Source organism: Bos indicus, chromosome 19 (assembly GCF_029378745.1).
Source record: "Bos indicus isolate NIAB-ARS_2022 breed Sahiwal x Tharparkar chromosome 19, NIAB-ARS_B.indTharparkar_mat_pri_1.0, whole genome shotgun sequence".
NCBI lineage: Eukaryota > Metazoa > Chordata > Mammalia > Artiodactyla > Bovidae > Bos > Bos indicus.
The window spans coordinates 46,307,933-46,324,282 of NC_091778.1; the positions used below are offsets into that span (position 1 = coordinate 46,307,933).

General features: G+C 53.1%; 1 protein-coding gene and 1 non-coding gene across 5 annotated transcripts in view; both read right to left on the reverse strand.

Annotated features, from left to right (window-relative positions):
* Positions 1-16,321, reverse strand: part of ARHGAP27 (Rho GTPase activating protein 27) — a 36,147-nt gene extending 19,826 nt beyond the window's left edge. Inside the window, exons 1-3 of one of the 4 annotated variants that reach the window (XM_070773659.1) lie at positions 16,125-16,321; positions 15,050-15,182; positions 13,089-13,763 (exon numbers count right to left, since the gene is read on the reverse strand). In XM_070773659.1, the coding sequence (XP_070629760.1) occupies positions 13,089-13,745 (657 nt within the window). In that variant the 5' untranslated portion in view covers positions 13,746-13,763; positions 15,050-15,182; positions 16,125-16,321. Of the gene's footprint in view, positions 1-1,767; positions 2,011-13,088; positions 13,764-15,049; positions 15,183-16,124 lie in introns of those variants that run through there. The other 3 variants (XM_070773657.1, XM_070773658.1, XM_070773662.1) reach the window with 3 other exon arrangements.
* Positions 8,894-8,998, reverse strand: LOC139177805 (U6 spliceosomal RNA). Its single transcript, XR_011562273.1, has one exon. It is a non-coding gene; the product is annotated as a U6 spliceosomal RNA (small nuclear RNA).
* Positions 16,322-16,350: the final 29 nt, after the last annotated feature.

Consider the following 16,350-nt stretch of genomic DNA (forward strand, 5'->3'; position numbering starts at 1 on the left):
TGGTGCTGAGGAGGAATCACCTGCTTCTCTTGTCTCATCTGTCTCAGAGTCCTGGCGACCCTACTTAGGGAAACCTTTCAGACTCACCAGTCCCCAGGTAACACCAGGGTTAGAGGAACATGGGAACATCACCACAGAAGCCAACATTCAAATCTAAAACAGACATTCTGGGATGTCTCTGGTGGTCCAGTGGCTGAAACTTCGAATTCTCGATGCAGGGGGCCTGAGTTCGATCCCTGGTCAGGAAACTAGATTCCACATGCCACAACTAAGAGTTCACGTGCTGCAACTAAAGATTTCATGTGCTTCAGCTAAATATTCCACATGCCACAACTAAAAAAGATCTCGAATGTGGCAAGGCAGATTGAAGATGCCATGTACCCACTACTACTGGAGCAGCCAAATAAATAAATATTTTAAGAATAAATAAAACAGACATTCTACACGACAACTGGTCTGTCTCTTTGTCCGTGTCAGAGCAGAAGGAAAAGGAAGGGGTTGTCTAGGGAGAGTTCAACCAAATGCAATGAATGCATAGGATTGGATTCTGGTTTGAATGGGCTATGAGAGACTTGTCTTAGGATAATGGGGAAAATTTGACTATGGCCTGAATCTTAGACTACATTAAGGCATTAACGTAATGGTATCATGGTTACAGAGAAAAAGATCATTTTTAGGAGATGCATGCTGAAGTTTTCAAGTGAAGTGAAGTGAAAGTCACTCAGTCGTGTCCGATTCTTTGCGAGTCCATGGAATTCTCCAGGCCAGAATACTGGAGTTGGGGAGCCATTCCCTTCTCCAGGGGATCTTCCCAACCCAGGGATAGAACCCAGGTCTCCCTCATTGCAGGTGGATTCTTTACCAGCTGAGCCACAAGAGAAGCCCAAGAATACTGGAGTGGGTAGCCTATCCCTTCTCCAGGGGATCTTCCCAACCCAGGAATCAAACCATGGGCTCCTGCATTGCAGGCGGATTATTTACCCAACTGAGCTATCAGGGAAGCCCTGATATCAGGGAAGTTTTCAAGGGTGAAATATAATGAAGCCTGGAATTTACAACTTTTATAATTTTATTCTTGGCAAAAAAGATAGAACAAAAAAAGATAGAACAAAAAGACAGAACAACAATGACAAAATAGTCATCGTTGAATCTAGGTAATAGGTATAATTATATTCATGTCAGTATTCTTTTTTACTTTTTCATATGATTGAAAAATTTCATAATAAAAGGCAAGGAAAAAACCTTCAAATTTCTTTTTTAACTCTTCTGCATCCTCAGTGTTACTACTCCGCGAGGTATTCATTATTTCTTATCTGAAAACAGACCAGCCCTTCCAGCTCCCCCCTACTCCCAATCTATCACAGACAAAGGAAGTTCTCTCCCTTTAAGATACAGTTCTGGGGCCAAGGATTCTGGAAATATGGCAGCTTAAACATGCCCTGCTTCTCTTCCCCTCCTAACTGCTACCCTCTACTGCCCAAACCAAGTGGGGGCTGGGGAAGATGAATGGGCAGGACCTGGCTGGCACAGGCGAGAGGCCCTGAGACAGGCTGGGACCTGGGAAATCCTGGGGCAAACTGTGCCTGCCATGGGACCCTGGAGTGAAGGCAGGGTGAGCCTTGTCCAGACCCCTTGCCCCCAGGAGCTGATGGGGAGCCAAGTAGGTGGGCCAAGTAGCCTCTGTGCTTAAGGCTGGTCTTGCTAAGGAGGCAAGAGACCACTACTGCTCTAGGGACCCCCACGAAGTGGGGCATTCTAGCATCTCACCTCCAGTCCTGATGAGCAAAGATATATAATCAACATCACTCCTCTGATGGGGCTGGAGAGAGGTGGAGCAAACAGAGCTACCAAACAGGCCACTGCTATCAGACCCCAGCATGACTAGGACTCAGGACACACTAAATCATGGTGGGAAGAACTTGTCAGTAGTAAAGGGGGATGGGACAACTGGGTGACCATCCAGAAAAAAAAAAAGATAATTAAAGATGAGTTAAAGTGGACTTACTCTGTCCACTCAGACATACCCCCAAAGTATCAAAGATTCAGAGGTTAAAAGTGAAGACATAACAATACTCAGGGAGGAAAATATGAGCAAAATTCTCTACTTAAAAAAAAAAAAAGCGCCTTTGTAACAAAGGCTCTAAATCTAAACGCCATAAGATAAGTGGTTTATACACTTGGCTACACAAACGCATTTCAAGAAAACTTGAGTGGCGAGAAAGTTTCATTAGCAAAGCCAAAAGATGAACTTTGACAAGATTACAACTCATGAATAGACAAAGGGCTATTTTCCCTATAGAAGGACCACCTAGACATCAATTTTAAAGAAAGACCAATAACTTCATATGTAAATGGGCCAAGGACAGGAACAGACCATTCACAGAAAAATAGAAACAAATAGTCCTCAGATACATAAAAAGATGCTCATTCTCACTGGAAAGAGAAATGCAAACTCAAGCTACCTTAAGATAATGTATTTTAGGATCAGATTGGCAGAAAACAAAATTTTGATGACACTCAGTTGGCAAGGCTGAGGGGAGAAAGGTGTGTTCATTTGTGTTGGTGGGAGAGCAAATTGATACAAGCCCTGAGTGCAGCAATTTGTCAACATCTAAAAAATACCTACTGTTTACCCTTTGCCCCAGCAATTGTACTTTTGGGATTTCACTGCGATTTCTCTGTACAGGTTTACAAGATTATTTATTATAATGTTGTTTGTAATAGCAAAGGATAGGACACAATCCAAGTATCCATCAACAGTGGACTGGTTAAATGATTTATGCTACATCCCTACAACGGGAAAGCATGTAGCTATAAGGAAGGATACTTTCTATGTACAAGCTCCAAGGCACATGGTTAAATCAAAAAGGCAAAAAAATAAATAAATAAAAAACAAGATGTCCTGCATGCTATCTTTGTGTCAGACAGACAGAAAATAATCAATATATTCATACTAGTCTGTGTTTGCAGAAAGCAACTCTGGGAGAATAGAGAAATAATTGATTAAAATGGTAACTTTTAAGCTGATAAAGAACAGGGCAAGGAAAATGATATGTATGAGAATTATTGTTATATACTTTTTAATGCTTTGATTAAAAAAACACACATAAGTATATAACCTAGTTTAAAAGAAAAAACACATACCTTGAGGCTATTCGCAAGGCAGAGGGCCAGAAAATATAATTATAATGTGAACAACAAGAAGAAAAAACTCTCTGAGATTCAAGTAAGGCACAAAAGAAGAAGAAAGGGACTGCTTTAGAACTTTAAAATATATTGTTGTACTACTAATTGGAGGAGAAGATAGTTCCTCTTGATATTCAAATGTGTGGCCTGGGAGATCAAGCAGAAAAAAAATACCTCAAACCTCAGAGCAAAAGCACACAGAGATGGAAGTAAAGGGGGAAAAGATAAGAAACTGGGAGATCCAGCCAGGAGAGCCAACAGGCAACAGAAAAAGGAAAAGAAACAATAGTCATGTGAACAAGCAGATTTCCCTAAGCTGGAAAGCAGACCCAAGTCTACAGACTGGCAGGGCTCTGTGAGTTCCAGATGGGTCGCTGAGAAAAAGAATCCTCATCACACACATGCTAGAACACACTGGATTAGGAACCGGAAGGAAAAGCAGAAGCCACTAATGACGAAGAAAGTACAGAAGGACAAGAGATTAACAGAAGAAGAAAAAAGGGAATCAATAGCAACCTCATCGAAGGGGAAAAGAATACCACAAGGTAAACTAATAAATGTAACACAAACCACTGGTAATAAAATCAAGGACAGTGTACCAATTGTTAAATGAAATGTGAACAGACTGAATTATCCCATTAAGACACAGCTTGGGTTTAAAAATTAGTGATATGATACACACAAGAAATATGCTTTTTTTTTTTAATAAAAAAATGATAATGGTTGAAAATAAAAGGACACAGAGAGATACAAGCAAGTATCTGAAATATACAACCTGAAATTCTACCTTTCTGTTATTAATATGGTCATGCTTCCTTTTTATTTCATTTTATTTTAACCTTTTCACTTGCTGGTATCTCTCTGTGTCCTTTTATTTTCAACCATTATTATTATTATTATTTTAAAGAAGGTTGAGTGTTGAAGAATTGATTCTTTTGAACTGTGGTATTAGAGAAGACTCTTGAGAGTCCCTTGGACTGCAAGGAGATCAAATCAGTCAATCTTAAAGGAAATAAATCCTGAATATTCATTGGAAGGACTGATGCTGAAGCTGAAGTTCAAATACTTTGGCCAGCTGATGCGAAGATCTGACTCATTAGAAAAGAGCCTGATGCTGGGAAAGACTGAAGACAGGAGGAGAAGGGGATGACAGAGGATGAGATGTTTGGATGGCATCACCGACTCAGTGGGCATGAGTTTGAGCAAGCTCTGGGAGATGGTGATGGACTGGCAAGACTGGTGTGCTGCGTCCATGGGGCTGCAAAGAGTCAGACACAGCTGAGCTACTGAGCAACAGGCACTAAGCAGGATAAACAGGGATATGACAAACTGATACAAAGGCACAATCTGTGATGACAGGACAGTCAAAATCTGTATGCTCCCAATAGCATTATAGTTAAATAGAAAAAGCAAAAAACTATTACAAGTACGAGAAAAGGGCTTCCCTCGTGGTCCAGTGGTTAAGAATCCACCTGCCAATGCAGGGGACATGCGTTTGATCCCTGGTCTGGGAAGATCCCACATGCCGCGGAGCAACCAAGCCCACGCGCCATAACTACTGAGCCCACTCTCATGTGCCCCATAACTACTGAGCCCACTCTCTATGGCCCATGTGCCCCAAACAAGAGAAGCCCCCACTGTGAGAAGCCAGTGGACCTCAATGAAGAGTAGCCTCCACTCATCACTGCTAGAGAAAGCCTGTGCACAGCAATGAAGACCCAGTACAACCAAAAATAAAAATAAATGAATAAATAAATCTTTTTTTCAAAAGTACATGAAGCACTGTATAGAGAGAATTTGAGATGGAGATTTAATACACCTCTATCAGAATCAGAACAAAAGAAGCATATAAAGAAAATGTATTTGAATAATCAATAAACTTGATTTGGTACATATGGAACCTTACATCCCTTAAGTATACAAAAACATTTGTATAGAAAACATACAGGGACTTCCCTGGTGGCCCAATGGTTAAGAATCCATCTGTCAATGGAGGGGACACAGGTTTGATCCCTGGTCCGGGAAGATCCCACAGGCAGTGAGCAACTAAGCCCGCAAGGCACAACTAGAGAGTCTGTGTGCCGCCAAGATCCTACAGGACGCAATGAAGATCTGATGCAACCAAAGAAAGAAAGAAAATGTACAGGTTTTCTCTGTCTTTGAAAACTTAAAAAAAAAAAATTATTTACTAGGCCAGAAGGAAATCCATGACAAAAGTGGAGCTTTTACAAATCTAGAAAAAAGGAATACTTCCCCGGTAAAATAAAAAACTGCCAAAAATAAATAAAATAAAAAACGACATGGCCAAAATTAACTAGCGAACCAGTGGAAAACCTAAAAAGACTAATTACCATTGATGAGCAAAATTAATAAATAAAATCTGCCACGGACAGAGCACCAGGTCCAGAAGGTTTCTCAGGAGGCTGAATTGCAGATGCCGTTAGAATTCACCTCTGAGATCACCTCCTTGGACAGCATTGTAGATTTCCCTCTCGCCTGAGAGATGTGGGATGGAGGCGGGGGGTGCTCCTTGGACATGTCCCCCATAGAACCCTGCATTGGAATTCACCACAGAATAGTGTAACTGTCATTTACTTGTCAGTCGCTCCTTCTGGAATGGAAGCTACCTTCAGGCAGGGACCACCTCTGATTTTTCATCGTCTCCAGTGCCTGGTAGCATTACCTGCTTTTTACTGAATCAAGAGATGTGGAAGCGAAAAAGTGCATCATAAATGTCAGCATACGCTGGCACAACCCTATGTCTATAAAACTCCCCAACATGTAAGCCTAGGAAAGCAGAATGGATGGAGAGAAACCAAAACCCTGAATCATTAGATTGAAATCCCCCCCCATTATCCAAATATTTGTAATGGGGTTAAACTATCTTTCACCCCACTCCAGTACTCTTGCCTGGAAAATCCCATGGACGGAGGAGCCTGGTAGGCTGCAGTCCATGGGGTCGCTAAGAGTTGGACACGGCTGAGCAACTTCACTTTCACTTTTCACTTTCATGCTTTGGAGAAGGAAATGGCAACCCACTCCAGTATTCTTGCCTGGAGAATCCCAGGGATGGGGGAGCCTGGTGGGCTGCCATCTATGGGGTCGCACAGAGTCAGACACGACTGAAGCGACTTAGCAGCAGCAGCAGCAAACTATCTTTATGGGCTTTCCTGGTGGCTCAGATGGTAAAGAATCCACCTACAATTCGGGAGACCTGGGTTCTATCCCTGGGTGGGGAAGATCCCCTGGAGGGGGTTATGGCAACCCACCCCAGTATTCTTGCCTAGAGAAACTGCACGGACAGAGGAGCCTGGTGGGCTATAGTCCATGGGTCAGAAAGAGTTGGACATGACTGAGCAACTAAACACACACACACAAATTATCTTTATAGGGGGAACGTGCATGCTCACTCGCTTCAGTCATGTCTGACTCTGCAATCCCATGGACTGTAGCCCTCCAGGGTCCTCCGTCCATGGGATTCTCCAGGCAGAATGTGAAGGGAAAGTGAAAGTCGCTCAGTCGTGTCCGACTCTTTGTGACCCCATGGACTATGGCATTCTCCAGGCCAGAATACTGGAGTGGATAGCCTTTCCCTTCTCCAGGGGATCCTCCCAACCCAGGGATGGAACCCAGGTCTCCTGCATTGCAGGCAGATTCTTTACCATCTGAGCCATCAGGGAAGCCCCACCTAGATCCAGCTCCAAATCACTCCAACACTCTGCTATGGAACAGTGACTGTGTTCTGATCATCAGGTACCCCCAGTCATGATCATGGGCTTTCCTGTGCCCAGGACGTGACAGTGACCAGCCATCAGGGCTGGCATTCGGTACCAACTGCCCATCCTCTCCCACTATTGGATCAACAGCTCCAGGAAGAACAGAGCAAATAGAAATAGGGTGAAGCAAGCTGCAGAGCTCAGGGAGGAAGTGGGGAGGCAGGTGGGCTTGCCAGGAGATTGTCTCAGGAGGCCTGGGAGCTGAAGGGAGCCAGGTGAGACCCGGGCTGGGGGTGGGGGGACCACCCAGCGACAACAGCCTGCAGGGCTGGAGGCTATGCCTTTCCACCTTGGGAACAGTGGGCAGGGAGGGCTCTCAGTGGCCAGCAATGTTGGTAAGCATGGAGGGGGTGGTCCCTAGGACCTACTCTTTCACAAACCAGGTCATAGGCTGGGCAGTGGGGCTCTCAGGTTAGCTTGGGGCTGCAGGTGAGTCACGGGGAGGGTGAGTTCAGGCCAGGTGTAAAGAAACCAGCTGGGCCACTCTAGGACAGCTATCCTAACTGGGCAGTGGGGAGAGCTGTTAGAAGGGAGGGCGGACAAGTGGACGCATGAGTCCCTCCACTTGGCCTCTGCTCCTCTGTTCTGACCACCCCTTCCTTTTCAGAAGCCCCCCTCCCGCCAGCTGGTCCCAAAGGGGGATCCAGCTGGGTCTGCCCAAGGCCAGTTCCCTCATCCCGGTCACAGCTCCCTGGGGCTGCCCTTGGAGTCTGTCCCACGGAGTGCGGGGCCGGGATCTGGAGAGGAGGGCAGGGCACGTGGCAGCAGGGGTCACTGGGTGGGTTCTCTTCTGGAGTGGGCTCACAGAATGATCAGGAGGGGACGCAGGAGGGTGTGGGAAAACCGCCGTGGCGCGCCCCTCCTCCCCCAGGGTCCCGACTCCAGGGCACATTTCCTGGTCACTCACCGGTCTGGCCAAGGAGGAGGAAGGAGAGCCCTGGGGCTCCTAGCCATCTGGAAGCTGCTTAGGTGCGGCGCCTCCTGGGCCGTTTGCCTAAGACGCTGCGGAGGCTGGGGCTGTGACCCCTTCCTCCCAGTGGCCAATGCCCGGCGGCAGGGGCGGGCCCCAGTCCAGGTGGCCGGCCTGGCCCTTCCCACCTCTGAGTTGTTCTAGGGCGCGGTGGTGACCACACCCTGAAATCCCCGGGGCAGAACGGCCCCTGGCCCAGGGGTGGGCCCCGCAGTCTCTGGGGAGGAGTCACAGAGGCCCCTTCCTGGGTTCCCAGACTGCCTCCTGGCAGCATGTATGTGTGTGGGGGGCCGGGAGGACCGGTGGTCCTCCACTTTCCTCCCCCTCCTCCCTCTCTCCCTCCTCGGAAGGGGTGCTTCTACTTCTCTCCTGTTATTACTGTTTAGTTACCGATTGTGTCCGACCCCATGGACTGTAGCCTGCCAGGCTCCTCTGTCCATGGGATTTCCCAGGCAAGAACACTGGAGCAGGTTGCCATTTCCTTCTCCAGGGAATCTTCCTGGACCAGGGATTGATAGTGTCTCCTGCATTGGCAGGCGGGTCCCTTATCACTGAGCCACCAGGGAAGGCCCTCTACCCTCTCCTGGGACATCTCATTCTCCCACCTCACCATCAGGCACAGAGAATTCCTGCCTCCTCCCTGACTCAGTGCCCACAACATGGCTGGGCACATACCGGGCACTCTGAAAGGTGAATACCTGTTTGCCTTGGGCTTGTACTGTCCTTGCTGAGAGGAATGGGGCGGCCAAGCCTGAAAGCCGCCTGGCCGAGACTCAGCCTAGGGGTCAGAGTGGGGTTTGGGGCCCGGAGGAATGCATCTGGTCTTGAAGCTGCCTCCTCCTGGCTGTGTGACCTTTGGTCAGTCACTAAACCCCTTTGAACCTCTGTCTGTCTGTACTCTGGGCAAATGTGGGGTGTGCCCAGGCCTGCCTTCCGAGCCACTGGGAATATGAGTTTTTTTAAAAATATGGAACACTTCACGAACTTCCGTGTCATCTTTGCTCAGGGGCCATGCTAATCTCCTCTGTATTGTTCCAATTTGAATTTATGCGCTGCCAAAGTGAGCATTGGGAGGGTGAGAGCTCACAGGATGAGTGAGAGCTCATGGAACTGTTAGCCCCTTTGAGACAGGGGCTGTCACGTCTTCCCAGGCTGTGTGTCCCAGTGGCCAACCCACAGCACGCGTTCACTACATGCTAGCCTAGCTGGGTGACTGGTGAAATGCCCCATGTGGTAGAGGCTTCTCGCTTCTAGGGGCGCCAGTCCCTGCCTCTGCCGATCATCCTGCCCTCCTCACCACCCTCTCCCCTTGTCCGATGGTCCACCCACTGGACACTGTCCCCACCTGCTCTGATGACCCCACGTCACCTCCACCCACACATGCCTCTCCCTCCTCTCCTCCCCCTCCTCCTCCCCCTCCTCCCCTCCCTCTCTCTCTTCTCTCCTTCCTCCCTTCCTCCTCCCCCTCCTCTTCCTCCCCTCCCCCTCCTCCTCCCCTCTCTTCCCCCCCCTCCTCCCCCCCTCCTCCCCCCTTGCTCCCAGCCTCTGCTCCTCACTCCTTTCTCCTGGGGTGGAATCTCTTCAACTACCTCCTCGCCATCCTCTGCCTCCCTGTCTTCCTGCCCCTCTCAGGAGATTCTGGGGAGCCTCCACCCAAGATTTACACCCACACCTGGCCACATAGCATCTCCCCTCTCTGCCTAGCTTCTGAGAATTGTCTATACTCTGCACCTGTGTCCTCAACCTTCATTCCTCTGACCCTTTGCTCTCTGCCTTCAGCAACCCCTGGACCAGCTCCTGATAAGATAGCCGCTGACCTTCTGGTGGCCACTTCCAATAAAGCCCAATGACCTTTATCTCACTTTCTCTTTTCTTCTGGACGCTCCTTGGCTTTTGGGCCAGTGCTCTGCTGCTTTCCCTTCTTGTTCCCTGACTGTTCTTTCCTCTTTCGCTCTTCTCTCCTCCCTCTATTGCCCAAACACTGTGGCCCCAGGGCTGTCTCGAATGCGGTGGCCCCAGGACTGTCTCAGGCGCTCTTGTCCACCCCTATCGCTCCACTATCACACGCTGAGGGCCTCCTCCTGGGCAGCAGTCCTAGCTGTCCCGCACTGGAGCCAGGCAAGGACAGAGTGAGCATCGCCTGTTTCCTCCACCACCTCGTCCCCGGTTATCCAGGCCGCAAACAGCACCGCTGCCAGTGCCAGAGTGCACACTGGGAGACTGGAGCTCCTCCTGATATCCTGCTCACCCCTCTCAGCCCATTGGCCACCAGGTCCCACCCAGCCTACCTCCCAAATCTCCCGCCACCACTGCATGCCTGGGAGACCGCAAAGGTCCTCACCGTTCCTCAAGGCCCAGCCGCAGGGGTCTTCCCTCAATCCCCTTCTCCTCTCTGCTGAGAGCCTTCCAATGGCTGCAGAATAGAGCCCAAATTCCTGCCGAGAGCCCATGAGTCCCTGCTCAGCAAGACACCATCCACTCCCGACCCCACACTCTCATCCCTGAGCCCCACCTGTAAGGTCCCAAAGGTGCCACATCTTCTCGCACCTCACCTCTGCCCACGCACCTCAGCACCTCGAGTGTAGCTCCATCACAGACGGCCTGTGCCCCACACTGAAGATCTGTCCCCTCTTGCCAGTCTCCCAACCCAAACAATGAGCCCCCAGAGCTGGAGCTGTGCCTCGGCCGCCTTTAAATCCAAAGGCTCACCTGGTGCTTGGCAGGTGTTCCGTCAATTCACTTAGTGAATGGAGGGGAAAGCTGGGAACTTTCTCCTCCAAGGAGATTACAAGCAGGCTCACATTTCAGGAAACTCCTTCTCTAAGTGCTGCTGTGAACAGACAGCAGGGTGGGACTTCCTTCCCAGGAAGGAACCAACTCCCCTGCTCTGGAGTTTGTCCTGGATGGAGTGTCAAGGGAGGCCGACAGCTGACACTCAAATGAAACATGGCCACGGGGACCGTGGTCTTATTCCCATTACACCGGGGAGGAAACAGGACCAGAGATGCTAAGTGATTTGTTCAGGTCACACAGTGAATTAGGGCCAGAGCTGAGACTGAGCAGAGCATCTGGGTGGTAAACCCAGGTCTCCGGCAGACACCTCAGATCCTCCCTGTACAAGCCCTACCCCTTACCCTGATCATCTATATGTCCACCTACTCCTAACACACCACTGCAGCTGGAGGTGCTGGAGGCTCGAGGCGGAGACGCTGGCTGCTGGGATGATTTTCCTTTGAGCTCAGGAGGTACTGGGATCTGGGCGGGAGGTCTTCTACCACTGTGGTCCTGGGCTCTGCTGTGATGCCCCTTGGGCAGACTTGCAGAGCCCAGGTTCATGGTTAAGGGAGCTGCCTCTCCTTGTCCCTCCTCAGCACATTCCGTAAGGCTCTGGCCCAGGCTCGATGCCAGGAGCTGGGGTTCAGAGAGCGAGGCCAGTCCCCCACCTCCAGAAGGGAGGAGTGCACCTCCAAGAGCCAAATAGATATTCCCACCATCACAAGGACAGAGAGTGTGGAGAGGCGCGAGAGCCTGCGGAAGAAACGGAGCGGCGCCGGGGGCAAAGAGAGCAGGCGTGCAGCCATATATTCCAGAGCAGATGGAACAGATAGATGGTGGGCTGGCAGAGGCGTTTGGCGCAAGGGTTTGGCTCCGTCACCCTCCACCTCCTCAGCTCTCTCCCCTCAGGGTCCTTGATCTCTTTCCTTGCACGCCGCACGTTGTTCCCCATTCTGGCCACCAGAGGGCGGGCTGCCCCTTGCAAAAACTGTAGCAAAGGTGGAGCCGGCCCGGAGGAAAAGATACCCAGTGGGACCTCAGCCAGTCTTGGCAGACCGCCTACTACGTGTCAAGCACTTCCACGCTTCACCTCTTTTAAGGCTCTCAACAACTCGAATCCTTTGATATTGTTCTGCGTGTACACAAGAGGGCATCGTGGCGGGGGGAGTGAAGTGACTCGTTTAGCAGCTGGCAGGTGATCCAGCAGAGTCAAATTCGAGTCTGTGTAGCCTCAAATCCTGAACACTGCACCATAAGACCAGGAGGAGGGAAGACCCGGGGCCTTGCAGATGGGGACGGTGCATCCTTTCTCTGGGCATCCCAGACTCAGTCTCCGCACGTGGCAGGCATCAATATTTATTATAATCATATTGGGTCCAAAAAAGGAAATCAGAGACTCACAAGTTTCAGGAGTCATCTCTCCACCGTCCCCTAGCCTCTTGGTCTAAACGCAAACTGAGACTCTGAGTGAGGAAGTGGATTGCCCATAAGTACACAGCTGCGGCAGATGTCAGAAGGGGGCCTGTGCACTGCCCCGCCCCCCCCCCACATCTTTCCCGGAAAAGTCCCTAAACTTGAAGAAGTCCGGGCCAGCAAAGGATTTTGAGGTTGTAAGAGTTTTTAAAACGTCCCCTATTTTAAAAATAATATTTAAATATTATTTCAGAAACCCCCAAATTTACATAACCAGATTCTGAGGCAAAAAAGAACATCCTCACTATAACTGGACTTATTTCTGAAACAAACCCATCGAAATTTAAAAAAAAAAAAAAAGAGGAACTAAAATGTTGGAACCAGACAAAAAAGGAAGCAGACCCCTGACTTTCACATCCATTATCTCCTCCGAAGCCCAAGCTCATGTGAGAAACGCGAGGCAGGTAGAGCCGGCGGCGGCATTCTGCTACCATCCCTTATTTCATTCCAGATGTGTTTTGGAATGGTTTGGATTTTAGAAAGGTAACGGGCCCGCACCTGCTACAGGGGACATAACGCTCGCAGCAAGGCTTGAGCGGCACCGTATGATCGGGTTTACTTGCTCTTCTACAGCAAAACTTGAATATTCACACTATTAAGGCTGCCCACGGCCGCACATGGGCTCAAGTTAAATTCTACCGTTAACTGAGTTACAGAAGCCTTTTGAGCTCCAGGGAGCTTTGGCATTTGGGAACTGCAGATAAGAAATCTTGAGTAAGCCTGTACCCCTCTGGTTTCGTGGTTGAGCAAGATAGGCTCGGCGTGAGCGAGTTGGTCTAAAGCCGGCAGACACAGCTGCTCCGTCGAGCCGGGACTTAAGGCTCAGGGGGTCTCCCAGCGTCCGGGCTCTTGGAGGATGGGAGCAACCCCCGCCCCGGTCTCCCCGCTCCCGGCTCCCGGTAGCGTACCTGCTCCGGCCGCTGCTCCGTCGGCGGGTCGCGCACGTCCTGGATGGCCTCGTAGACGTTCTCGGAGTCGCTGCGCGCCAGGGGCCGCGGGCACACCCATGAGCCGGCCACGCTGCAGGCCTTGAAGCCGCCTCCGCTCCCGAGGAGGCCGACAGGGGGCGCGGCGGTGCGGGCCAGGTCGTCCAAGGACTGCGCGGGCCGCACGGGCGCCGCGGGCCGCGTGTACAGGCAGGCGGGAGAGCCAGGCGCCAGGCTTCGACGCTGAGTGGCCGCGCCCGGTCGAGCTCGGCCGCACAGGGAGCCCGCGCGGCCCCGGGGCTCGGCGGGGGCGCCGTCGGGTCCGGAGGGCGCCGACGCGCTCATGAAGCGGTAGTCATAGGCGAGCGGTTCGGGAGCTGCGGGGCCCTGGAGGGGCGCGGGCGGCGGCGGGGCGGGCGCGGGGTGGCCGAGGGCCGGCAGCTCGCGCACATACTGCGCCGGCAGGTAGAAGGGGCGGCCGCCCGGCTCGCTCCGCACGTGCCACCAGTGCTCCGTGCTGCGGCGCAACAGTCGGTAGCGCTCGTTGGGCTGGATGGCGACGCGGCGCCCGTCCTTGCCCGTATACTCAAAGGGATGCTCCACCAGCACGTAGACGTCCCCCTCGACGTCCGCCGCCATCGCGGCCGCCGCGTGTCCCTGTGGGCGACGAGGAGGAGGGGCGCGGAGGTCAGGGCCGCCGAGAGGGCCGCGCTCCGCACAGGGGAGCCCGAAGACTTCGAGTCCCGAAGCTACGATCGTGTACGTTCGGGCCTCGGTTTTCCTATCTCGAAAACGCGGGGCTTGGACGAAATAATCTCCACGGTTTTAATTCTTACACGCAGCGATGGAATTAAGACAGCCCTTTCATTCTGCGGCCTGGAGTATAAAATTCTATCCCTCGGTGGGGAGATGGTGGTTAACACCGGTCCGGCTTTAAAGCCAAGGAAGCTTTAAGGCTGGTTGGGGGGGACATCACGTGTGTATAAAAATTGGGCCTCAGTTTCCGCATTTGTAAAGTGGGAAAAATAGCCCATACCTCCATCCCGCCCTGTCCCGACACTTCCAGGAGCCCTCAGGGAATCGCGTCCTTGGCAGCTCCTATCGCCCCAGCCACCCACCAAGGCGTGTGAGCCCCAGGCCCGAGGGGGACAGAGTTGGGGCGCAGGTTCTGGGAGCGGCCCCCGCTTCGCTCTACTCTGGGAGTGTCCCTGCCCTGCTTAGTCCAAGGGCCTTGGCATAAGGGGCCGCGACTGCCAAGGCCGGGGAAACCGGTTCTCTTGGATTTTCTCTTTCCTTTCCCAGCGGCTTAGCCACAGACGTGACCCCGGAGCCCCGCCCGCCCAGACCGACCAGCACCTCCCCCTGCGCTCCGGCTCCCACCTCCACGTCCAGAGAGAGGCTTGGCCCTTGCGGCCTGCCCTCTGCCCTGCGGTCTCTATATTGCCCCACGAGAGTGGCCCCTAGAGAATGCACTCTTTGATAGTGACTATCCGTGCGGTGTACCCAAGGGACCCCCAAAGTTATCCCGGAGTGAACACCACAACCCACTCTCCCTCTCGCAGGCTCAGCCTGGACCCTGGTGTGTCGGGGGAGCGGCGTCACAGCCCAACTGGAAGCCCGTCTGTGAGGCTGGTCCCTCCAAGCCTTTACATCGGCCACATGGACTGCCCCACGATGGTGACCTGGGACCAAGCAGGTGCAGGTGGAAGCTCGGTCTCTGGTTGAGTCTGAGCGACCCAAGGCACAGGGTCTGGCCGCGGGGCGCCTAGCGCTCCTTCTCTACTTTCTCAAACTTTCCTCGACGGGGAAAGAGTGTAAACTGAGCCACTGAGCACACTGGGCCCTGGACGCGGGGTCCTTAAGCTGACTGCAGCTAAGCCAACCAAACTTAAGGAGGACAACCTTCTCTCCACCTTCCCCCGGACCCCCTGCCTCTCACTTACGTCGGCAGGGCGGGCCTCGCGGAGCCCATGGGCGGGCTGGGTGGAGCCGGAGGATGGATGCAGGTTAGGGCCCTGCCATCTCCTTGGGCGGGGCTTCAGACGGCTTGGCTGGAGAGACTTTAGGGAGCTGGAGCTGGCAAGGAGAGCAAAGAAGGTGAGGGACGCTTGGAAGCACCGCCTTCAATTCCCGAAGCGGCGGTGTCTGGGAGGGGCGGGGCGGAGCCTGAAGAAATCCGCCTAGGCCGGTGGGGCCTTGGAGGCGGGACCCAAGCAGAAGGCCTGAGGGAGGGGCAAGGGCAGGGAGGGCTGCGGCCGAAGGGGCACGGAAGGTTCACGAGTGGAGCCAAGGGAGGGTAGGGTCCGGCCCCTGCCGCGCCCCACCCCCACGCTCGGGATACGGCTTCCAAGAGGCTCTGCGTCCCGCGGACGCGATGCTTCGGGACTGCTCGACCCGGCTTGACATCTAGCCCGAGCGTCCCCAGTCCTAGCAAGGCTATTTGCATCCTGAACCATCCGGATTGCAGGCACTGCCGCTCCGGTCCCATCCTCGTCCTCCCCAGGCCCTTTTCGAACTCAGCTCGGCCAGGCCTCGAAAAACTTGGAGTGGGGTTCCCACTGCAGAGACGCTCCCCGGAGCGCGGGGTCACTGGTTGGGTGGGGAGGGGACCCAGTTCTCGTCTCCTTCCCCGATCCTGGGGGGAGCGAAGAGGAGAGGGATCAGGGGAGCGGGGAGGGTCCTTGGAGCGCGAAGACCGACCCTTCACCAGGAGGTGCCCTGCGTCCACGGCTTGGGAGACAGACAAGAGTCACAGCGGCGCCCACGCCTGGGTCGACGCAGGGAACCTGGACCTGGGCCCCTCCTGCCCCAGGACGGCGAGCAGTCCTTCGCCTCCCACCTCCTCCTGAGCGAGGGCAAGATCCGTCCCGAGCCGCGCTCCTCCCAAGACCGCTCAGCTCCGGCTCCTGCGCCTTGCGCGAAGGGTGCTTGGTGCTGCCGGGTGAGGACCCCGCCACCTGCAGTCCCCCTCCCCACCCCAGATCAGCACCCCCGCCCAGTCCGGCCCGGCCCTGGCACCTCGGTGTCCGCTCGCTGGCCTCGCCTCCACTTGTCCTGGCAGGCGCGCGGGGGGCTCGGCGTCCGGTGCTTCCTCCTCCACCGCCCAGCTCCCGCGCTGCCCTGTTTCCTGTTCAACAATATAGTGAGGGAGGCACCGGCGGAGAGCACCCGGCAGAACTTCCTCCCGGGGCTGGGGCTGTGGCTGCGAGAGACAATCCCCGGTGTCCTGGCTTCCTGTCCTCTC